The sequence below is a fragment of the Chaetomium globosum genome, genomic scaffold, assembly GCF_000143365.1.
Source record: "Chaetomium globosum CBS 148.51 scaffold_2 genomic scaffold, whole genome shotgun sequence".
Taxonomy (NCBI): domain Eukaryota; kingdom Fungi; phylum Ascomycota; class Sordariomycetes; order Sordariales; family Chaetomiaceae; genus Chaetomium; species Chaetomium globosum.
In genome coordinates this window covers 3308489-3331986 of record NT_165977.1, presented here as the reverse complement: position 1 = coordinate 3331986, position 23498 = coordinate 3308489, and the positions used below count along the sequence as shown (strand labels likewise).

The 23498-nt window shown below is 56.7% G+C and overlaps 8 protein-coding genes across 8 annotated transcripts; 3 read left to right on the top strand and 5 right to left on the bottom strand.

Moving 5' to 3' along the window:
- Positions 1 to 1269: 1269 nt before the first annotated feature.
- On the bottom strand, positions 1270 to 5217 carry CHGG_03176 (uncharacterized protein; the record flags this gene model as incomplete). Its single annotated transcript, XM_001229691.1, has 4 exons — positions 1270 to 2542; positions 2602 to 3549; positions 3634 to 4402; positions 4968 to 5217. The coding sequence occupies 4 exons, from the start codon at positions 5215 to 5217 to the stop codon at positions 1270 to 1272; spliced, it is 3240 nt and encodes a 1079-aa protein (XP_001229692.1).
- A 3234-nt stretch (positions 5218 to 8451) lies between these two features.
- CHGG_03175 (uncharacterized protein) lies at positions 8452 to 9722 on the bottom strand (the record flags this gene model as incomplete). The annotated part of the gene is made up of 4 exons (XM_001229690.1): positions 8452 to 8641; positions 9020 to 9179; positions 9383 to 9402; positions 9643 to 9722. The coding sequence occupies 4 exons, from the start codon at positions 9720 to 9722 to the stop codon at positions 8452 to 8454; spliced, it is 450 nt and encodes a 149-aa protein (XP_001229691.1).
- Positions 9723 to 12290: 2568 nt separating this feature from the next.
- On the bottom strand, positions 12291 to 14218 carry CHGG_03174 (uncharacterized protein; the record flags this gene model as incomplete). Its single annotated transcript, XM_001229689.1, has 4 exons — positions 12291 to 12308; positions 12370 to 12543; positions 12599 to 13991; positions 14160 to 14218. The coding sequence occupies 4 exons, from the start codon at positions 14216 to 14218 to the stop codon at positions 12291 to 12293; spliced, it is 1644 nt and encodes a 547-aa protein (XP_001229690.1).
- A 471-nt stretch (positions 14219 to 14689) lies between these two features.
- On the top strand, positions 14690 to 15808 carry CHGG_03173 (uncharacterized protein; the record flags this gene model as incomplete). Its single annotated transcript, XM_001229688.1, has 3 exons — positions 14690 to 14699; positions 14841 to 15085; positions 15185 to 15808. The coding sequence occupies 3 exons, from the start codon at positions 14690 to 14692 to the stop codon at positions 15806 to 15808; spliced, it is 879 nt and encodes a 292-aa protein (XP_001229689.1).
- A 774-nt stretch (positions 15809 to 16582) lies between these two features.
- On the bottom strand, positions 16583 to 18366 carry CHGG_03172 (uncharacterized protein; the record flags this gene model as incomplete). Its single annotated transcript, XM_001229687.1, has 3 exons — positions 16583 to 16656; positions 16757 to 17108; positions 17212 to 18366. The coding sequence occupies 3 exons, from the start codon at positions 18364 to 18366 to the stop codon at positions 16583 to 16585; spliced, it is 1581 nt and encodes a 526-aa protein (XP_001229688.1).
- Positions 18367 to 19007: 641 nt separating this feature from the next.
- CHGG_03171 (uncharacterized protein) lies at positions 19008 to 20495 on the top strand (the record flags this gene model as incomplete). The annotated part of the gene is made up of 1 exon (XM_001229686.1): positions 19008 to 20495. The coding sequence occupies one exon, from the start codon at positions 19008 to 19010 to the stop codon at positions 20493 to 20495; it is 1488 nt and encodes a 495-aa protein (XP_001229687.1).
- A 762-nt stretch (positions 20496 to 21257) lies between these two features.
- On the top strand, positions 21258 to 22574 carry CHGG_03170 (uncharacterized protein; the record flags this gene model as incomplete). The annotated part of the gene is made up of 1 exon (XM_001229685.1): positions 21258 to 22574. One exon carries the CDS (start codon positions 21258 to 21260, stop codon positions 22572 to 22574), a length of 1317 nt encoding a protein of 438 aa, XP_001229686.1.
- A 373-nt stretch (positions 22575 to 22947) lies between these two features.
- On the bottom strand, positions 22948 to 23466 carry CHGG_03169 (uncharacterized protein; the record flags this gene model as incomplete). Its single annotated transcript, XM_001229684.1, has 1 exon — positions 22948 to 23466. One exon carries the CDS (start codon positions 23464 to 23466, stop codon positions 22948 to 22950), a length of 519 nt encoding a protein of 172 aa, XP_001229685.1.
- Between the last annotated feature and the right edge of the window lie 32 nt (positions 23467 to 23498).

The following is a 23498-nucleotide window of genomic DNA, read 5'->3' as shown; positions in this document are numbered from 1 at the left end:
GATCCCGCGAGCAAAAGAAGAAAGAAGTTGTTGAAATCCTTGCTTGATGGCAACTACCCGACAACCGCGGCCCCCACCACTTCCAGGACACCTGCCAACTTAACCCCATGCCCCTCATTCGGGCAGCCAAAATTGGATGCTAAGAGCAGCTGTTGTGGCAGGCAGTCAGCGGATGAGCGGATCCGTGGGGTCACCAGGCTGCTGAACCATGCATGATCCTGCGGGATGGGCTGCTATGATTGGCCGCAGATTATCGGAATGATCTGATAACTCACCTGTAGTGGGTCGTTGGGGCCCGCTCCTGCTCGCGCTGCCGCTTCTTCCCATGAAATCTCCACCCGCGTGTTCGGCCGAATTCCGAGACTCCGTTGGTTACCGGGTATCGTCTGTGTTCCCAGCCATAGATTGGAATGCGACCCGATCGTCACTTCTGAAAGATGGGATGGCTATTGGATGGAAAACCAGGTTCAAGGATGAATTCTGAAAATGTAGTTGGGGGGAGAGATGGTTGAGTATAAAATGAATAGAGGCGGAGTGATGAATAGCTCCCATGCTCTATCCTTCGACTGACTGGTTTCCTCTGCCCTTGTTTTCTATTCCGCTAAGTTTCCACGCCCTCAATATATGGATCCTCAATCTGGACACCCTTCAGCTTTGCAGCGTTGGATCACACGGACACAGGGTCAAGCCAATCGCAACAAAACAATCGCCACCATGTTAAGGGCTGAGGTAAAAACCCCCCATGACAGATCTAGTATATACAAAATGCGCCCTTATGTTGGCGAACCACACACGCCCATGCCTGACCTCCCACGCCGCGAGGTACAGCGGGATGGAGAAGCGAGAAAACGAGAAGGATATCAAGAAGGATAACACAGAGGATATCGAGAAGAAACAAAAGGGGTACACATACCCAAAAAGGTAAAAGGGGAGAGCAACGAGAAAAACAAGAAGGGTAACGAAGTAACAAGAACGGCAGGAAGAAAGACAACGGCCACACACGCGCCCATCAACCCCTCCCAAAAATGACCAAAAACATGAAAACATTGCATTACCATTGCCATAAAGCATGAGGATATTTCCCTTTTCCCCCAACGCCTCCTCCTTCCCCCACTCCCTCCTCCCATGCCTTTGCCCTTTCCAACCTTCCCACACTCCCACACTCCTTTCCAACTTCCCACCACAACACAACCCAAGCTACTCCCCACCCCCCCCTCCACCACACCAAAAGAACAAGAACGAAGGGAAGAACCCCACCAAAAAAGGCCATCACGCCTCCTCCGTAATCCCGCCTTCCCCGGCCCCATCCGCCCTCCACTCCCTACTCCTCTCCGTCAACCTCCTGACCCCGCCAATACGCCCCGCCCACAGGCCCTCCACGGGCGTGCGGAAGGTGAAAGCACGCTGGGAGCTCACGACGCCGATGGCCTGCAGGACGGCCTTGCGGCTGTCGCGGCCAAAGACGGCCGGGTGGCTGATCCACTCGAGGCTGGCCTCGAGCTCGGCGTCGAGCGCCGCCACCGTCGCCGCGTCGATGCCCGCCGCGGCGCCACCCATGCCGCCCATGGCGCCGAGCGCGTCGTTGGACCGGCTCCGGGCCAGTGATGAGGTGGGCGGGAAGGGGGCGCCGAGGCCGCCTGAGGAGGGGTGGTGTGGGTGGGTAGCTGATGTGGGCGACGGCGTGTTCTTGCGGTCTGGGGTCCCGGACACGGTGGGGGACCCTTCCGGGCCGCCTGGGTGGGGCGTCGACGGCTGCGACTTGTTGGAGGAAGTTGCCGGTGGAACGGGGGGCAGGCCGCCTTTCCCGAGACCCTTGAGGATGGAGCGGGTCTCGTTTAGGAGCGTGTGCGCGCGGTCGTGCTGGCCGCGGCTGACCAGCGTGAGGGCGCGGGTCAGCATATCCGAGGTCAGCAACTCCATCCGCCGCTGCACGATGTGTGGGTGCGGGGGGATCGGTGGCGTGTTGCCCCACGGTTTCTTCGAGTTCGCCGCCGGGAGCATGGTGATGGCCAGGAGGCTGGGTCGTGTGTGCTGTGACGACCCGTCTCGGAGGATGTCGCCCCAGCTGATCTCGGCTTGGATTAGTGGGACCTCCTCCACCGAAACTGCCCTTTGCTCGTCTTGGTCCATCGACCCTCCCAGTGCCTCGAGCCCCGAGACGATGTTGTCCCAGGGGTCCTGGGGAAGCTGCTCCTGCGATGACGTATCCGGTATGATGACGAGCTGTACCAGAATATCTCGCTTGTCACCAAAGCGAAGGTCCCCGAGAGATGCCTCTGCGTCGCGGCCCGTCGCCCGTTTTGTGATCTGGAGCGCGCCGCTTATCTTGTGGAACTTGGCTGGCGATCCCTCGGGAAGCCTCAGCTTCAGCTTGACATTCTGGTGCGACAGCGACTGCATCGAGCCGAGACAACCAGCAAGACACTCTCGGAGCATCATCCAGTCCTTGACGTACGTATATGACGCCTTTGTCCTGGTCGAAAGCTCAATCATCGTGTCGGGCTTGTGTGTCATACCCAAGCCGAAGGAGTGAATGGTGATTCTAGTTTTCTGTTAGGTTCTGTTGCATTTGCCAAACAGATTTCAAACGGGGATACTTACTTAGCAGCCTCAGCCCGAGAAACAACGAAGTCGACGCTGTCAGTATCAGATGTTGAGGCGTCGCTGATGAGCATAATCGTGGCGATGGGATTGTTGAACTTGCGACCCATCAGCAGATCCATGGCCACATTAGCGCCTTCGACGACATCTGCACGGTGACTCTTCTGTCCCACGGGTTTGATGGAGCTGAGCACGTTGCCCCAGCCGGACCATGCCTTGGTGGTCATGCCGACGATCGGGACACCGCCACCTGAAGACCCAAACGTCACGAGACCCATGCGGTCGCGTTCCCCGAGCGCCTGCACCATGAACCGGAGAGCGTCCCGAACGAGGTTGATCTTGACCCCCTGCATGGAAGCTGAGATGGGGACCACGACCACCACGTCGACAGGCACGTGAATCGAAGGTAGCAGCGGGCTGCGGGCAAGACTGGTGTACTCGGTCGGAGCAGTTGTAGCCGATTTCGCACCACCCCACGACGAGCCCATCGATGACACGCGTTGTGGCCGGCCGGCCCGTTGCCACTCTTCCTCCTCCGTCTCGGAAAATTCGCCTCGGTCGTAGTCAGGGCTGCGGACCGGTGATGTCTCGACTGCGTTGAGGTCGAGCAGGGCTTGCTGCCATAGTTTGAGCTGGTTCCGGTTTTCGAACCGGAGGTGAAACTGGGGCAGCTCGGCGACCGACAGGCTGAGTGTTAGAACGTTCTCGTCGACATGGCCAGTTTCCGACACCTCATTGAGATGCTTCTTGATGAGAATAGACCCCTTGAGCGTGCAGCGGACCGCTTTGCGCGAGGCATCGTCTCCCCATTGTTCCTGCTGTGGTTGTGGGTGCTTCTTCTCCTTGACGCAGATGAGCATCTCAGCGAAGAGGAAACACTCTAGCTCCTGCCATGACTTCCTGTCCTTGCCAACGCGAAGGGTCCCGTAGAGGCGAAGCTTTCCAAACCTAATATCACGCGTTAGTCACTCCATCACTCTCATCTCACGAAATCCGGGTCTGGACACTGGGCTGAGACCGCCTCCCACTTACCGACCAAAGTCCAGGCCATGCCAGTTATCCACGCGGCTCCGCAGGTTCTCGGTCATCTCAAGAAGCACCTCGGGGGACTCGTAAGGATAAAATCGGGGGGCGCTGCGAGCAGGAGATGGCGCCCGTATCGGTTCTTCCACCTTCGGCGGCGCTAAAGGTGGGGGTGCACTCTGCAGGTCCTCGGGGTCTGGCCGCCAGTTGCTGTCCGGTACCTCAATGGTGACGAGGCAAGTAAGCGTTTGTTGCTGTCGTGACCGGCTGATTGTCGGAAACTCGGAGCGAACTGTCACCGTTGGGGCTGGGATAGGGTTTCGTGTTACCGCCCGGGGACTTGATAGCGACGTTTCCATGGCTTGGACGTCGTAGTCGTGTCGTCGTGGCGGCCCGCTCTGGGTTGTCTCCGGGTATCCCCCCGAGGACGCCACGCCCGTGGCCTCACTATCACTCCGCACATGTCGTTGCCCGTGATAACGATGCTCTGATGACGCAGCGTCACGGTTATCGCGATTGTCACGCAGGTTGCTTCTAGGCGGGCCGTCTCGCAAACCGCCGTGCGGACCATGGCCGCTGTGACCGCTGTGAACGCTGTGCCCGTTATGCCCGTTGTGCCCGCTATGCCCGCTATGCCCGCCGGGTCCGGCATGCCCACCAGGTCCTGCCTGCCCACCGGGCCCGAGGTGCCCACCGTGCCTATCATGTCCACTATGCCCAGTGGGGCCAGGCCGTCCTTGTTGGTCGTCCCAATGTGATGGCGTAGGAGTTGGGGTAGCTTGGGATCGTGTATCATTCACAGAGACCGCGCGGACCATGTTGCTTATTTTTTCTAAGCTCGCTGGTCAGTAACCGCTCATATATGAGATCGACAAGAGTCGTCTTAGGTTTCGGTTGATCTCACCTATATCCAAGACATTCCCCCCGCGGCTCGTATCCAAATGTAAAGGCGCATTACATGTTGGGCAATACTGTGACTCGAAATCTTTCATAAACTCGTAGAAGCAGGCCTCGTGTGAGACATGGGCGCATGAAAACTGTAGTATCCTCTCGCCGCGGAGAGTGTGTTCAAGAGGTTCCTCGCAGACGGCACACTCGCTCCCTACGAAAGTGCGCTCTCGGCGCGTTCGGGTTCTGTCTGAACTCATCACGCTGTCTGCCGTGGATCTGGTTATAGAGCTGGTTTCGTGTGACAAGTCTGTGTTGATCGAAGCAGCTGATTGATAGGAGAGTGATGGTGTGCCGGGTGTCCTAGAGGTGATAGAATGACCTACTCATTCGAGGCAAAAATCAGCCGTGGGTTCATGTATGAGGCCATGTAGACAAACGGAACAAAAACCTACTCTTCTCGGCGTATGATGCAGAAGCGGCGTAGGAGCGTGCGGAAGCAGTGCTGCTAGCGTAATCGTAGGTCGGTCGGCCGTAGTCGGCCCCCCGTGCGCTGCTCCCGCCAAACCGCGCGGTCGACGAGTTGGAGCCACCGAGCCCGAGCTCAGAAAATAACGACCGGTGGAGGCTGGGTGACTTGCGGTCCTGGTCGTTTGCAAAACCCTGGGCCTTGCTGTTGCGAGATCTATGGGATCTGCTGAACATGTGGGTGTGGGTGTGTGCGCGGGTGCGCCGACGATGTACTGTCGTTGACCTGCTTTCGTCGTCTCGTTTACCCAACTATGCCGGAGCAAAGATCCGCTCGCTACGTTGACTGAGCGTGAGACGAGTTGCGAGCGAGGCGGCGACTGAGCTGTGCCGTCGGTTCGGTGTTCAGGGTTCCGGAAGATCTTTTGTCTGTTGGCTTGTGATTGTCACAGACCGAAAGAGGTGACGCTTGCTCCCGTCCCGGGTGGGAATCCTTAGGTAGACACCCTTGACAGTGCCGTGTTTCAGGGGCGCTATCAACAATGCGGCAGCCGATCTGAGGGCAGGGGTCGGGGCATGCCGTGCTGACTTGTCGCAGAAGAGAAAAAGAAAAGGCTTTCCCCTCCCCACGGGCTCGGTCGATTTGGGGGTGACGTTGAGCGGCCGTTTTTTTTTTTTCTTTTTGCGCCGTTATATCAGCAGAATGCGCCGCAGAGGGTTGTGAACCAAGGGCGAATAGGGGGGATTCAAGGCCGTCCACCCGGCGTTCGAATTCAGAATCCTGTCACCAGGCCGTGTCGATGTTGTCGCTGAGTGAGCCGAAAGTGGTGGCTTCGTTGGAGGAACTCTGTAGCCAGTGTACATGTGCGTGCGTCGGGTTTAGTGTTGTGTTCAACGGAACCTCATAAAAAGAAACTGGCCGTTGGGTGAAGAGCCGCCACTCGCGCGTTCTTCGAAATTCCCGGTCTTGAGCGCGGCAAAACGGAACCTTGTCTTTGGTCGCAGCGCTTCGCAAAAGCAAGAGACGCAGAGTTCCGGGACCGTCGTTGGTCAATGGGGTGGGCAAGAGTGTTGCTCGGAAGCGTCGCGAGTGGCCAGAAAGCTCAAAATGGGGCCATATAAGAAAATTGTATTATAAGGCGACCTCCGAACCAAGGGCGTGGCCGGTCGCGTTCCTGCGGCATCACACGCAGTGCAGCAACGGAGGGGAAAGTTTGGGGGGATGGTGGAGGGTCTTCAATCCCTGGGCCATGGGCCAGTGGCTGGTCTGGGGTCAGCGGGTCAAATAAGGGACAAGGGAGCTATCAGCCCTGTCCCTGTTTGCAGCTTCGTCGTCGCTTCCGCGGTGGGTTCCCTGGGCCAATTCCTCGCACGACATAATTACCGGGGAATATGCAGGCCAACAACAGCCTCTTATATTTGCCCAGAATTGCAGGGTTCGAATCATTGGTTCCCAGACAAAAGGGACGGGCACTGACGGGCAACGACTTTTCTCCCTTGCCCTTCGAGAAAAGGGGAACGGCCGGTGGTTGACGGGAATTAGGAAACGGTCTTTTCCCACCACCGTTTCCACATTTCCACATTAGGTTCCACGTTTCCGCTGCCTCGAGACTGCCGCAGGCACGCGGCAAAGGAACCTGGAGGCTACCCAGACGCGGCGCAGTTTACTAACGGTGTTCCTGTAACCACCCATAGGTGCGCTCGATGAGGTAGGTGGATATACCAGCCAGGGCAATCATGGCAGCCGGTTTCTCCTACGCCGCGCTGGGACGTCCAGCCTACTTATTCCCACTTTCACAAGAAAGCAAGAAAGCAAGAAAGGGGACGGACGGCAAGGTGGAGAGAAAACTGCTGGCCCCGTTCCTTGCGCCAACCCACTGCGTCCGTGCCTCGGACAGCACCGCAACCACGGCACATTGACGCAGGATTCTGCAGCCAACCCGCGGGAACAAATGACGGGTTTTTATGAGTTTGTCTGGGCGGCTGATCCTGGCGGTTAACTCAGGTTACTGGAAACTGAAACCCACCGTATGGACTGCGTAACATGGATGGAAAGCCTAAAAAGTCGTACTGCTTGCTGCTTATTCTCTGGGCGTGCCGTTTCTTTTCGTTGGTACACGAAATACAGGGGTTTTTGAGATTGAGGCGCTTTAGAATTACAGAACTGACAAGCCCCTTCAAGTGGTAAAAATCCAACGACAGCTGGAACGAATCGTTGCTTCTAAAGTTGAGCATCAGATGTTCGCTTGACGAAATCCAAAAATGACCAGGTTTAGCTATGTTGTCTCGGGACGAACCCATCCATTAGGTTCCTTGTTCTGAACAAGCGCCAGAGCGTGGCAAGTCGCACGTGGCGTTGGGTCTCGGCGAGCGCTTGCCGAAATCAACAAATGGTTGGCTTTGAGCAGTTCTCGTGCGGCAACCTATCATTTTGTTGCTCGAGAGCTGAAAGAAGCTTCCTGGTAAGATGATGGATATCTCTGTCAAAAAATCCACCGAGCACACGACGGGCCCAAAAGGAGGAAACCACATTCTCCCACCGACACCGAAAGAAGCCCGGCATGCCTGTGTTCGGATGAAGCTAGCGGCGCAAGGTTCCCGAAAACAGCAACAACAGACGATTCAGGCGCCCGACTCACTGCAATCGTCCCCCAATGTAGCCACGAATTCCATGGCGGCCTTCTCGAAGCTCCTAACCTGACGATTTTGGTTAGCTACACCTTACGTGGCTTTAGCCTCCCTGTTTTCTCAAGACACTCCATGGATATCAGTTGTTGTCTCAACCTGTACATCGTCCAGAATTTGCCCAGGTGGCAATCTCCAACGTCCAAATCGGAGTTCGCCGTGCCTTTTTCGCGTTTCCATTCTTGACAGCTTGCGGCGATTGACGAATACCATTTTGTCCTCTGCGAGTTGGCTGTCGTTGGTCCAATACCCCCGTCCGCCACTGGCCATTCGGCCGCCTTCTAAAATGGTAAGGAGTTCGAGATCTGGGAGATCCTCCATCAGTTTTCCCATTCGTCGAATCGAAGCCAGGTGATGGGATGATCCAGGTTCACCAACAAGCCGTGCGCTACACTATCCGTGCGCCAGATCAATAGACCCTCCTATTCCGGCGAAGTCATGGTTTTTTTGGTGGGGGACTTGGGGACCTAGTGATGCAGGACCAGCGAAAAGATAGCGCCAAGTCGTCTCGTGGCTTCGAAGTGCTGCTGAGATCGGGTTCGGGAAGGGAATCGAAGCGCTAGAAGGCTTCTCCTCGTCGGAAACCAGCCCCCCCTCGCAAACAACGGATCTTGTCAAACAAGGGTTGCCAATCTCGGATCTCAGCTACACAGCCTTACACAGTAACTACCTAGAGGAGAAATGCGATTCTCCTCGCGCAACACAGTTGAAGATCCCTGTCGTTCGACGGTTCAATCACCTGGCGTTGGGATCAGGAAGACCCTTGCTGATTCGCAAGGTGGTTGTTCAATCTCCTAGCGATGGCAGTCCCCGCGCAAAGAGGGACATCAAAAGAGGGTTGCTCGATCCCGCCCCCTGGGTCGAATCGGCATCAGTCCCAGAGAGGGCAGCAGCAGCAGCAGCAGATGGATCTGTCACCTGCGGCTTGGATTGGCTGGAAGACATCCGTAACCGAAAGCGGTCGGTGAAAACGGTCCTGTAAACGGCGTCGTGAAGGAAGCTCGTCAATTAGCTACAGTACTGGAGCTCCATGGTTAACCACGGTGGTGCCGACGCCAACGTCCTTCTTGAAGGGCTCGGTCGAGCAGAACGAAATCACAAGACACGGGATGAGGTTGAACCGACAACACCGCCGCCACAATACATCGGTCCACGTCTCGAGATACTTTTTCCGTGGGGGGCACAGCTTTTTTGGTGCAACCCATAGTTACCAAGTCTCCACAGCTCAGCGGTCCTTGCCAGGAATGACGGAGACCGCACCGTAAGAATGAACTTCAATAATGGGATTTGTTCACTCCCGTCAGGTTACGGGTTCAGAACGGTTTCAACTTGTTCAAGGCTCACGAAGTCATACCTGGTTCTGCTTGAAACGATGACCCTGCACATGTCTCTAGCTTGCTTCAGCCTTCCAAAATAAGGACGGTCAAGCATTCGTTTCAGCATCGACCGGAATCCCGCACGGAAGCCGATCCGTGACTTCGGGTCTGCCCAGTGAAGATCGACCAATGACGGCGCTCAATTCCGTCTCACATACAGCAGAACCGTTGAAACATTCTTCCCCACCATCGATTGCCCGGGAGTTTGTGTATCGACATGGTGACAGAAAGCTCTCACCGGGCTTGTTCGTTGCCGAGTTATATGGTTGATCTGTATGAACTCCGTCCGGGATGCTCCGTTTTCTCTCACAGAGTCTGCAAAGACAGGGACACAAACTCACCGCTCGGATTTGAGGCGAGCCTCCACAGGCCAGAAGTTGAGGCCTCGCCTGGTCGAGTCACCGAGCAGGATGCAACGAGCCACTGGCGAGAAGCAACAGGATGGCACCGCGGCGGGGATTTTCGAGTTGCAGTGCAGCAGCAGCGCTCCTGCAGAGGAAGCCCGTTGTAACGCTGCAAATGCGTCGGGATCCGTGCACAGAGAGGGAAAGAACCCAACCCTCAGGCCCCAGGCCCCAGAAATTGGACCATTCCCACGCACCTTACCCGTCTCCGTTTCAGCAGCACCAGCACTGACCAAACATCATCAACCCGGGTTTCGCATTGTACTTTGGTAGTCATTTTAGGTCTTCAAAAACGGACAAATACTACCTACGCAAGAACAATTACTACACTACGAGAGCCCCGGAGTTTTGTTTGCCCGTTTGTCGGCGAGGTCGGGATGTACAAGATGACCCCGAGCATGGAAGTGGGAACCCAAGGACCTGACACACATGTCAATTGCCCCCAGTCAGCAGTCAATCTCAGCGAATCTGAATATCCGTCATCAGGATCGTCCAAAGGGATCGCCATGGGGCAGGCTCGGCATCGCGCAACCAAAAGCACCGCTGCCACGGTACCAGGGTACTCTCAGGGGCATCTTAACGGCCGGTTTTATCGCGAGGTTCAATCATTCGGATCGGCTACACATGCCGCTGGCCCCGGGCTGACTGCCGAACCAATCCCTCCCATTGTCACCGTGTCCTTCGGTTGCCATTGACCCATCCGCAACGGTGGACGAATGCAGGACTCCCAGCGGGTCTCCTGCCGCTTCGTGTTGAAACGAACAGCAAGAAGCAGTTCCCAACCTGCTGGGCAAAAGCGTTTGGTTTGTGAGGTCCTCAACAGGGGGGCCATTAATCTTTCTTCTCTTGGCATGTTGGTGCGCACGCAGCCAGCCGGACGCCGGCCGCCGGCCGCCGGGCACCCCCCGCGATATGCACTCAGAGCTATCACACCAGCCAGGCGGCACACCCAGCCTGCAGAAGCATGAAGCATGGCGGTGGGTGGGCGTGGGCAGGTTGCTTTGACCCATCCCAGCGGGTTCACCACTACACACTTGCCACATGCGAGCAAGCTTGCGAAGAGACAACTGAGGTCATCAGAACGTATTGGACGAGGTGCAGTTGCTCGGCAGGCCGCCGCCGCCTTCCTGCAAGTGCGGGATGCGCCAGCGAATGCCGGCCTTCGAGATCTCCGCTCTAGGCTGGAACAGGTTAACGCGCCGCCTCGTGACGGTGTGCCCAGATGTCTGTGTGTTGAACATGAGGATGGTTTCCCGTGGAGACTACACCGCTTCCGGTCTGGGCGAATGGGGTTTCGTTGATCTCAGGTAAGAGGGCAAGGCAGACATGTCAAACAACTACCGCTGGGGCAGGACAGGACGATGGCAGTCAAGTCAAACCATGAGCAACGTCGGGCCATTATCGAGTCATGGCGCCCATATTTGTGGCGAACAGCAACAAAACAAACAACACATGGCCAACTTCTCGGGGGGTTTTACCATCGATGCCGACGAAATCCACCCAGGTCATCCATAGGAGGCAACGATGCCCACAAACACACTCTCAAAGTGGTTAGGCAAGAGCCACGAGGAGCAATCCAACCACCACAAACAAGTGGACCAGGCCCAAGCAGGCAATCGCCACGACGACGACGACGATGCTCCTTCAGCAGTTGTCTATGACGGTTACGGACACGCACAGCATCGGCCCATGCGCCCAGGCCGTAGCGAAAGCAGTAAGACCAAGCCACCGGGCTAGGGTTGGTATGTATGGATGGAACGCGGTGCGTCGCGAGTCGCCCTGAGACCACATAGAATCCGCCTGCACACCCTTTTTATGGGTGGCGGGTAGATCAAAGCACCATGACGATGGCGCGGAAGAACGGAGACAGAAAGGGAGCGGAGGGACATACCGAGGAGAGCCCACGGAAGGCCCGCCCGCCCGCCTAACGGGCTACCGTCTCTTGGCCATTCACCTATGTGTGCAACATCCAGTAGTCTTATGCGTGAAGCGCTGTGGGTGAGAGTAGGGGGAGGATAACCCCTCCGCGAAGCGATAGCAAAACCACCATCGTCACTCAAAAGGTCCCCTCCCCTATTGGAGGGGAAGAGGCGAAACCCTCGAGTTTGAGACACCACCGAACGCCCGTGCATCCCGCCACCTGGTGTAGTGTAGTTATCGAATTGATACGTCACAACCACCCACGGACGATGACAGGACGACTACAGTACAGTGACTCAATAACTCGGCCGACCGGTAAGCGAGTAAGCGCGAGTAACCTCGTTGCGCAATGACACCGCCAAGACACACACCCTACCCGAGTCTCAGCCTCCCTCTATCTCAGACATGGACGAGGACAAAGCGAGCGGGGAAAGGGAGATGCGCGGCGGAGGGGTTGTTGATGGTGCGAAACGGGTAAGAAGCGTTCTGGCGCCGTGAGAGATGGGGCAGGAGTTGGAATGGACAATGGGAATGGAGATAATGTGCTATTCAATGCTGAGCTCAAGAAGTTGAAAAACGCGATATACTCCTGTATCGAGTCTAAAGGAGCCGGGAACCACCCCGGCGGAAGTATTCGGCGACCGGTACGCCTACCACGCGGTAGCCGTTGAAGCATGGCTGGTGTCAACATGGCCGACATCTTTGTTATCGATACGAGGTGGGACATGGCAAACAATATCACCGATTGCACGAGTGAAAACCAAGGTCAAGCGGAGGTTTGCACCGACAAGATAGGTAGAGGTCTAGACAAGCACCAACACCAGACTCGCCTCGGCCCGAATCCAAATCCAAGCCTGCCCCATTTCCCATTTCCCGAGACAAGCACCAGGCAGGCAAACACTCCCCCTACTCGCACTCGTCAAGCTCAGTCCTCATCCCAGTTCTGTCCGAGACACACGGGTTAGCAACATGCATTACTCAATAGAGGGGACGGGCAAACTCACGGCGTTGGGTCCAGGGGGCTTCGGCCCACCGGCTTGCCGGGCAACGATGATCTGGTCGACAGAGAGGACGGTCCGAGCGGCCTCAGTGGCGAGCTTGATAGCCCATTGCTTGCTCACGAGCAGGTCTAGGATGCCCTCCTCCTCGGCGTCGAGCGTGCCGGTGTCATCTTGGTTCTACATAGACAGAAAATTAGTAAAATTATATGTCTGGCGGCTGCTAGTCACGCACCTCAATATCCACGCCCGTAGACCAGCCATCCTCTTTTTGGTGGGCGGCATACAGCCGGCTGAGAACCTCGGTCGCGTCGAGACCGGCGCTTTCGGCAAGGGTCCGCGGCACGACCTCGAAGGCCTCACCGAACTTCTTGATGGAGTACTGCGCCAAGCCCTGTGTCTTGTCGCCGACAGCTTGTATCCTCTCGACGAGCTCAATCTCTGTCGCGCCCGCGCCAGGTACGAGCCGGGGGTCCTTGGTGATGGCCTTGATGACGTTGACGCCGTCGTCGACGGCCCGCTCAATGTCGTCCAGGTGGTTTTGCGTCGCGCCGCGGAGGACGAGCGTTGCCGTCCTCGTGGCATCGTCCTCCTGCCTGAAGACGGTCACGCGGTCGCCGCCAATCTCCTCAGTCTCGACCACGTCGATGTGGCCCATCTCGTCGGGCATGGGGGCGCCCAAGCGGGCAAGCGGTGTGGCGCCGACGACCCTGCATACCCGCCTCAACTCGAACTTGCTGAGAATCTTGATGGTTAGGATGCCGTAGCGGTTGAGGTAGTGCATGGCCAGCTCGCCGACGGTGGAGCCAGCGACGACGACGCGCAGGCCGACGTCGTGCAGCTCCTTGATAGCGGCTTCGAGACGCTCCTCCTCGCCCTTGGTGAACTCGAGCATCTCTTTGGCGTTGTGTAATAAGACGGTGCCCTTGGTCTCTGTCTGGCTGATATCGATGGGGCAGGTGAAAACGCCGACCTTGGCCTTCTTGGCCTTCTTCACGGACCCGTTGGGTTCCTTGGGGAACACCATGCCCCTGACGACGCGGCTCTGCTCTAGGCTGCCACCCATAATCTTGACGACGCGGATGTTGTCCACGTTGAAGTTGGCCGGATTCTTGGGCAGCACCGACAGCACAGCCTCTGCGACCAGGTTGGCCAGGAACTCTTCGTTTCCGTTCTGCTTGCTGGCGATGACGGTCTTTATGGCCTTGCTGATCTCCTCCTGAGACTGCAGGTCCTCCACCTTGTCAACCTCGAGCTCCTCGAGCATCTCAAGGGCGATTTTTTGCGCGCGCTCGTAGCCGGTAACGATGTCGGACGCCTTCAACCCCATGCGTAATAGATCCTCGGCCTTCTTAAGCAGCTCGCCAGCAAGGACGATGACGAAATTCGTTGCGTCGCCCATCTCGGACTCTTGCTGCTGGCTAGCCATGACGAGTAGCTTGGCGGCGGGGTGAACGACATCGAGCTCGCGTAGGATCGTAGCGGCGTCAGAGGTAAGGATCATTTTCTGCAGGTGGTTGATGACGATCTTGTTGCGGCCGTAGGGTCCCAGCGATGTCTGGACCGTCGACGAGATGGCCCGGCAGGCATCGATGTTGCGCAGGACAGCACCATCTTCGGAATCATAGCTATGATGAGCGAACGGGAGCTTGTCAGTACTTGATAGCACGGCGTTTTGATGGAGGCAGGCACCCCAGGACCAGACCCGGCAATTTCAGGGCATGGGGGCGTTTGCCATGGCGGGGTAGGGAATGGCAGGTATAAAAAAGAACCATCAAGAGAACACTTCTACTTACCTGTTGTAGCCTTGCTTGAACAAGCCGGCATTTGGCGCGTTGGGGATATTCAACGACATTTTGGCGGTGATTTTGAGGTGCTCGTGGGGTAGTTCGGCGGAGGTGTCGCCGTTTCGAGTCAACCTGTGGCAACTGAAGCTTCCCGCTGCTGCCCACTCTGGAGATCCATAAAAAAAGTTGGTGAAGCAAATCGAAGTCAACACACACGGCAGCCTTGGCCCCGCAATACCAAGCCCAATGGGAACCCCAGACCTCCAGAAACAAAGGGTGGCTCCCTTGTCAGGTTCCACTGGAGAGCACAGGGGAGAGCGGGTTTGCGCGTGTCAGCCTTGTTGCCATCCCGACTCCAAACTTCCAGGTTACCTACCTCGAATTGGAACCCTGAGCTCAATTGCATCAACTTTTTTCAACTCCAAGCCCTCCCGTACTCACCCATAACGCGATTCCAGCTCTTCTGGCGCCCTAATATCTAAATATTATTCTATTCCCAGCCCACGCAGCACATCACTGCCGTCCAATCCTCGATAGATATGGCGCCTGGTACGTTGAAGCGATGGTTTCTCATTACGACCGTGCAGATGGCATCGATTGAGGTGTTACCGCCATTTGCGCTTTATGGCCCTCGTGTCAATCTCCTAAGTTTGTTGTACATCTTACTAACTGCGATATTTCTCGCCTCAGCGACGTCCGTCCCGCCCGCGCTCCCTCCCTCTGTAGAGGAAGCCTATCGCCGAAAATGCATCCAACTTAAGCAGCGCACTAGCGAGGTGGAGGAGGCCAATGATGCCGCCAGGCTGCGCCTCGCCCGTCTGAAACGACAGGTCGAGAAGATGCGGTTAGAGCGAGCCTTCCTGCTCGAGCAGTTAGTAAAGCGAACGAGCACGAACGTGGAGGACTCAGACGGCAGCCCGAGCCCACCACCGACAGTAAGTCCCCAGCCGGAAAACTAAGTCTCGGGCGATCGCCAACCACGCCCCCTCCCGCTCCGGCAACAATCATTGACACCAACCTCTTCGCCATCATAGCCCAAGGAAAAGCCTTTGCGCATTAAGCGCGGCCATCGCAAGCCTTCCGCGTTTCCCGCCAACCTCGAAGCCCCGTCATCGATCAACGCTGCCACCCCCGGCTCGACCACGTTTATAAGTCAAAACCTGCTCGTCCACTCACCCAGCTCGGACGCCTACTCGGCCGCGCAGCAGGGTGAAGGGGGCAAAACCAACGGCGTGCACAAGGGCGCACCCAAGAAACCCGGTAGCGCATTCGATCTGTACTGCGAAGACACCAGGCCGTCCCTCAAAGAGAAGGCGAAGGAAGGCGACAGCGTGGAGGAAGAGCTTTCCAGCAGCTGGAAGGAGCTGCCCGAGAGCCAGCGCGACGAGTATAAGGCACGCGCCGATCGCCGGATGGCTGATTACCAGAAGGACAAGGACGTATACGACGCGGCCAAGGAGAAGGAAGCTGCAGCCGCAGCCAGCGCTAAGGCAGCGGCGGCCGAGGGCAACGACAAGGCCGGGTCGGCCGAGTCGGACCAGGCCGCTGCCGAGGCGGGAGAGGGACGAGAAGCACAGCAGCAGCCACAGCAGGAGGATGTCGAGATGACGAATTACGACACAGACCAGGAGACGCAAGGAGAGAGGCCCGAGGAGTAGGGTTCCTCAGATGATTTCGATATCCCGGCTCTCCACCCTCGCCTGGAATAAGCGCCACTAAACGGAAATTGCACAAAGTGGGAGGGGGTCAAGTCGCGAGGTTGCTCCAAACTATGTTGACCGCACTGAGGCGGATTATCGATGCCGGGTTGCTATCCATGACATCTATTTGTTTCTCAGCCGCTGAGGAGGCCGGACATTCACGTTTCCCGGGGTTCGGCAATCGCGATGGGAGCGAGAGAACGTTTTTCTTTTTTAGCTTTGTTTGTAACAGTATTTCTCTCAGACTGGTTTCAGGGTGGATTGGGATGGATGGGTTATTGGGGCGAGGCGTGGGTCAGCGGACTTGGTTTTCCGTTTTTCTGCTAAGAGGGTGAACTTTCACGAAGTAATTATACGTCGCGGTGTTTGGATCCGCATCGCTACACATTGGTACTTCGGTCCTCGTTATAAGGAAATGTACCCCAACCTTAAATTTCCCTATTCAACACGGATACAAGCCGTGAAGCACTGCTCTATCCACAAATGTATGCGCATGTAAAAATACAGGTTGGTATGTACACATGTAAGTTGACGCTGCCGGACTGATCTGCTCGCCGCTCCAAAAACAATTACCTTCCGAACCAACGCCAGGTGAACGACCGGAACTCCGAGCAAAGATTATGTATGTATGCCACTCCGCGGGTGTGATGCGATGCTCCAACGGATGAGGAACGACAAGGAAACCGCCTTGTCCGCCCAGCCCCCAAGATGTACGCCGAAAAAGCCAGCGTCTCAAATTCCCACCCACAGATCAACGGCGATATTTACTAGGGCGACTACGATCTCGGCCGCAATTAGGATGATCACTAGCAGGGAGTTAGTACAATAAGATTTCTCGTTCACAGCTGGAAATAGGGGGAGAAGAAGAAAAGAAAAGGAAGAAAAACAGAAGAAAGAAAAACATACCAATCCATTCCAACTTCTCCCCATGGCCATGACTCAACTGCTCCTTCAGCACCGCCAACAAATCGGCAATGACATCCAAGCGCTCCGTCAGCAGGCCGACGCGCTGGTCCATCTCGAGGTAGCTGCGGACGGCCTGGTAGACGGGCTCGAGCTGGGGCTCGACCCAGAAGAGCTCCGGGGTGTCGAGCACGGAGCCGTTGAGGTGCACGCCGATGCGCAGGATGAAGAGCTCGCCGATCTGCATGTTGATCTCGGACCGCGACAGCGCGATCTTGCCCGTCAGCGCCAGCTGCGCCGGTATGTTCTTGCACGTGTCGATGGTCGAGGCGATGAGTTCTTCGAAGAGGGAGGTCTGGAGTCGGGGGCGTGAGTGTGCGTGTGAGTTTATTGTTTTGTCAAGAGAAGAAGAGTGGGAATAAAAAGAAAAAAAAAAGGGGGGGGGGGGATTTGCTGACCTTGACACTCTGCGCGAGGGCGTGGGAAATGGCTAGCTTGGTCATGTAGTTGCCCTTGTCGCGGAGCGTGATAAAGTCGTTGTAGATGCGGGCCTGGTACTCGTGGGTGTAATAGAAGTTGAACTTCTCCGTCTCGACATCGTCGGGGGCGAGCTTCTCGACCTCGAATTTGGAGAGCTCTTTAAGGAAGCGCTGCTCTTGGGCGGCCGACATGCCCCATATTACCACCACGCCGTATTCGAAGAGGAACACCTCGGGGGTGTGCACGTGGATGTCGAATTCGACGAACTCATCGGCCATGGCTTCTTCCGGGATTTCTTGGACGAGGATATCATCGGTAGGGTCGTGGGGTTGGGGGATGCCGTTGCCGAGGGTGGAGTGGCTGGATTCGCTGGGGATATCGTGCACGTTGCCTGTCGAGTGGCGCCTTTCTGGGTTCGACTGGACCTCGAGGAAGTTCGCTTGCCGTGCGTTCTGCACCTGCTTAGAGCTGTAGCTGTACGGCGTGTAGATGCACTCGTCGATCAGCTTGGGGTTCGCTCCCCTCCCTTTCCCTCTCCCCTTCATGAAGTGTAGTAGGCCGTCCATTTGGTACCTATTCGCCGTGCTGTACGCAGTAACCCGTGGTAACTTGTCGCGGTCTGCTTTCCCGAGGCGGGCGGCGTCGCGGCGGGCGGTTGGGTCCTTGATGCGGGTGTATTGCGAGTAGACATCGCGACCGCTCTCCTCGTCACTGTCTCCTTCTGGTTCGGGGGTCGGCAGAAGCTTGAGTTTCTGGGCGTTCTTGGTGCTGCGCTGCGGGCCAATCTTGGGCAACCCGGCGGCAGCGGTGACTAGTGGCAGGCCGCCGGGATGCCCGCTCGGGACGCCGCCATGGCTGTTGCGGCGGAGGAGTCTGTTGTTCAAGGCAGAAAACATGGGCGGGCCACCACCTAGCCCACTGATGCTGGCTGGGGAGGTGGGTGGGCGATACGACTGCGGCGCATGCCCACGGGCATGCTGTTGGTACGCGGCGTCCGGCTCGATTGTCTTGCTGACGGGGTTCGGGTTGAAGGTGACTGTTCTCGGCGGTCTCGGCAGCCTTGAAGATTCGGGGGAGGGGGCGTCGGCCGTTGAAAGGAGGGGCGTGTTCTCGGATGCAGAGCTGTCGGCCATGTTGAGGGGTGGTGGCGACGAGTAACGGCTGAGTGGTAGATAAACCTCGGGCTGGTGGTGAAACCGTGAAACCGTGAAACACACGTCTCGGCCCTTTTCTCAGATACAGCGGACGAAAACGACAGAACACGAACTCTGTGGATATCTGGTTAATGCGCTACCATGTCATAAGAATGCCAATGTGGTATGGCTGTTCGTTTCTGTATTGTCGGTGTCAATTGACGTTGTTGGCGGATTGGTTGGTCAAGTTCAATCGGCCTAAATTGTTTTGCGTTTCAACGGTTACCTACTTATGACGTCTGGGCCCTCCTCAAACAGAGCAACAGTCCCAAATCTAGGCGTCTGCACCGGCGGGGATGGCGCCAATCCAAGCCGAGTTGGGACCTTTTTTCAGCGCTCTTGCCCCACTGGTTCCATTCCTTGGCTTGGCCGTTCAGCCGTTGCACATTGCATCGATTCGCTTCTCGATTCCAAGCATTGGTTTCCCGATTCGCTGAGGTAAACCACGAACACGAGATGGAAAGGCGGGGAAGGTGCTAAAACAGCGAATACTTGGGATGGGATGCCTTCTCCAAACACCAACCATCAATCCTCAACCATAAACAATAAATCATAATCAGGTTGCGTACGTAGCCTTTACTATGACCAGCTCTCCAAAGGTTCACAACACCATAGCTGTGAACTCGGGATGCCTTTGCTTCGGTGAACTGCACAACATTTGGAATGGCGCATCGGTGCCCGTTCAATTTGAAGGCTTGCCCTCCCCTCGACCCCGACTATCTGGGACCGTCAAGGTGCACCGTATTGAATACAATATCGCTGCGCGGAACGGGATATGGAATGGCTTTCGACTCATAGACCTCAAAACCAAAAAAGTAGCGGCATGGTTTCTCGCCCACTCCGACGTCGATCCCGAGAAAGAAGTCGACAAGATCCTCCGTGTTTCTGGATCACCTTACGAGGACGAGAGCGGGAGCAGCTTCAATGACGACAAGACCGCCGCAGAAGGCGTCTTTGTTATCAACCGCTATGATTGGGGGTATTACGACGAACGGTCGCGGGAGATCGTGGAGCCTGAGGAAATCAACGAGGAGTTATTTGCATCAGTAGGTCTCGTCGACCTCAGTGCGGCCAAGCCTACAGTAGACCGATGGAAGGATCACCGTTCCAGGGAGAGGCAGTGGCTTGAGGGCGGTGCGTGGCTTCATATTCCTAACGGGGAATATTTGTTTGGGCGCTTTGGTTTCGATGACGATCATGCCGCAGCTCGTTCGTTTCTCTTCTTCACCACCAACACTTACTTCACCCGGACCGCTTTTGACGGCCTGGAACGGACCTTGAGGAAGGAAGTGACCCCGGAGGAGAGGTTCGAGCGCAAGCTACAAGAGGGCTTCGACTTCTCCGGACTAGAGACACTTCGCGAGCTATCTCGAGTACCCGAGCATAGTGGTGTATCGCGTCCGCCACGGGCCGACTGTCTTGGACCCTACCGCCAGAGCGACCATGTCTTGAGAGCACAGGAGATCGATGCAATCCGCGTGTATCGGGACGCCGAAGAGCTGAAGCTGTTTGTTCATGGACGCGACCTCAGCCATCTTCGTATGGAAGGAGAGATTGGCGAATTTATTGAGCCTTGGGCAGAGCCACTGTACGATGTTGTGAACGAGATGGTCCTGAGCTATCTCCAACGGAGCGTCATCCCGAACATGGCCAACCGTGGGGTCTCTGCCGCCGCCGAACTGTTATTCCCTCAACATACTCCGGAGGAAGACACCGGGAAGTTGGATGTTTGGTGCCACCGCCATTTCAGACAGCCAGACGCTCGGCCAATACCCAACTTCGACAGTGCCTACGTGGGCAGCCGGATCGCATCATTCCTGTCTCGATCCGCAGACGCGTCTGCTGTGTTTGAGGACGAATGCGTCGCAGGGATTACAAGGGCGGTGGCCTACATGCTTACCGACGTGTTGGAACGGGCTAGCAAGGGTGCGCACCAAGACGATATGCGCACCAGGATCATGCCAAGTGACGTCCGTATAGCCGTCTCCCTTAGCTCCGAGCTGCATGATCGTTTCCGGTTTTCAATAGTTTACTGGGAAGGGAGGACTGGCTCAGTTTCCCCAGAATGACAGCACCGGATGGTTGGCAAGATGGTCACCAGAGTTGAGAAACCCTGTCACAATGTCGCTATGGACCAGATATGTCTTTACGTGAATGTCACGAACCTTCCGCCAGACTTCGACTCGTGGGTAAACTTTCTTGAGACTGACGGCATATTGGGAGGTTAATGAGATAAAAATATTCCGTCCTCCCACGTTCTTGTGCTGCCGCTCTGAGGACTGACTATTATTGACCGGTATATCCAGCACGGTATTTGCGCGCCAATGACATGGAAACAGAGGCTTCTCTCTCTCTCCGTCACAACGCATTACGAAGCCACGGCGCGATATGCCCGGCTAGCCCTTTCGTTTAAACCCAGGTATGTGAGTTACATTTTCCGTCCATTGAAGTCCCGGCTAAGATGTCCAAGAAGTCGACCACGATCGCGTATCTGGGTACCTGGGACGCAGATCCAATTTACCCAACCAATCCTCTGTGGCGGTACCTGGGCTGGTAATTGTTTCGGCACGTAGTTCTCGCGCTCCAATCCGATGACCCATCCAGAGAGAGAACCTTCGCGCTCCAATCCGGAGGATCCATTCGTATGGATGATACCGCTCATCACCAGGGTGCTGGAGAGTTTGATAGTCTAGGTATCGCCACGAGAATATAAGTACAGGGCCGCTCCCAGGCAAAGAACATGGGGAGCGATATCAGCTGCTCGATGTTAGGCACACAAGTCCAAGCTCGCCAGATTCAAAAAGCCACCTCACGGCCAGCATAATCCCACCATGTTCGGCCCTACCCAGTCGATGCTCAAGGGCATCGCCGTCGCAGGCGTGCTCCTCGGCGGTAGCGTCCATGTGGCGCGGGCCGACAACCCCATCATCCAGACCCTCTATTCCACCGACCCGGCACCGTACGTGTGGAACAACACAGTCTGGCTGTTCACGGGCCATGACGAGAACGGTGCAACGAACTACGATATGAGAGACTGGCGACTCTACTCGTCGACAGACATGGTCAACTGGAGAGACTGGGGCGTCATGATGAGCCTCAAGACGTTCAGCTGGGCCAGGGCAGACGCGTGGGCGGGTCAGGTCATCGAGCGGGACGGCAAGTTCTTCTACTACGTGCCCGTGACGAAGAACAGCGGGGGGTATGCCATTGGTATCGGCGTAAGCGACAAGATCACGGGGCCGTACAAGGACGCCTTGGGCAGGGAGCTGCTGGCCAACGGAGGCATCGATCCGACCGTCTGGATCGACGAGGACGGCCAGGCGTACATGTATTGGGGTCACTCTGGCGCCTACTACGTCAAGCTGAACAAGGATATGCTGTCGTACAGTGGCGGCTTGGTCAGCACCTCGGTCGAGAACTTCATCGAGGGCCCCTGGCTCCACAAGCGCAACAGCACATGGTACCTCACCTACTCCAGCTTTGGCGGCTCCAACGAGGACATCAAGTACGCGACAAGCACAAAACCGACCGGGCCCTGGGCCTCCAAGGGCCAGATCATGGCGCCGCAGGGCAAGTCGTTCACCAACCACGCCGGCATCATCGACTACAAGGGCGGCTCGTACTTTTTCTACCACAACGGCGCGCTCCCCGGCGGGGGCACCTACTCGCGCTCCGTGTGCGTCGAGAAGTTCTCCTACGGCTCGGACGGCAGCATCCCCAAGATGGTCATGACGGACGCGGGCGCGCCGCAGATCGAAGCGCTGAACCCCTACCAGCAGGTCGAGGCCGAGACCATCGCCTTCTCGTCCGGCCTGACCACGGCGGCCAAGAGCGACGGGGGCATCTACGTGACCTCGATCAGCAACGGCGACTACATCAAGGTCAAGGGCGTCGACTTTGGCACGGGGGCTGCGTCTGTGGATCTCCGTTTGGCTGCCGCCTCCGGTGGTGGCAAGATTGAGCTCCGCGTGGGCAGCCAGTCCGGGACGGTGATTGCGACGTGCGCTGTGGATGCCACGGGCGGCGCGCAGACGTGGAAGACGGTCTCGTGTCCTGTTACTGGCGCTTCGGGCAAGCAGGATCTGTTCTTTAAGTTCTCTGGCAGCAACTACAACTTTGACTGGTGGCAGTTCAAGCACGCTGCATGAAGCCTGTTCGGGCACTGGGGTATGTTAGCTAGGTAGTAATGAACATGGAAGACGAAAGAATACCTGAAAAACAGAAAGAATACCTGCTTTGGGGGCGTGTGATGAGGAAGGATGGTGTTTGACCACCATGCGTTGTGATGCAATCCTGGAACACGTCACAATCCAACTGACCCCTTTCCCCCTTTTTTTCTTTCACTTGGGAGTTTCTGCTCTTCAATGTGACGCTCGGTCGGTGGTTGATTTTGTGAGTAGTCGGCTGCTAGTCTCATCTTGCCCGTCTCCATCTCTCACCCCCATGCTCCCTTTTGCTCGCTATACGGGGTTTGAATGATCGAATGAACCCAACAACAATCCCCCACACCATCCACTCCCCTCAGTCCTCTTCATTAACCTCGCCGTCCGACTCCTCCTCCACCAAACCAGGGAATCCCGGCGCCACTTGCTTACCTACCGCCACGGCGTACTTGGACCCCGGCATCACGCGCTTGGACTTTTGCTCCTTCACGGTGTCCTTGAACGCCTGCATGTCGGCGTGGCCCGTCTTCTCTAGGTGTTGCTCGAAGTCCCTGACGTCAGCAAGGAGCTTCTGGTAAGCTGTGCTCTCCCGGAAGGCCTTCTCGAGTTCTTCGGCCGTCTTGGGGCAGCGGGCTTCCCACCCATCGCGGAATTGCCTCGAGTTCACATCGCAGATGGAGGTGAGGAAGTCGGGAGTTGTCTGTCGCGGCGGGGCGTAGAAACCGAGGTCCTCGAAGTACTTACGCGCCTCCTTGGCGGGACCCTGGTAGAGCATGCGGCCCTGGTCGATGACCATGACCTTGTCCATCAACTCGTAGATGCCCTCGCCGGCCTGATACAGCGTGGTGAGGGTGGTTCGGTCCGAGACATCAGTCATGATGCGCAACGACTTGGCGTAGTCGAGCGCGG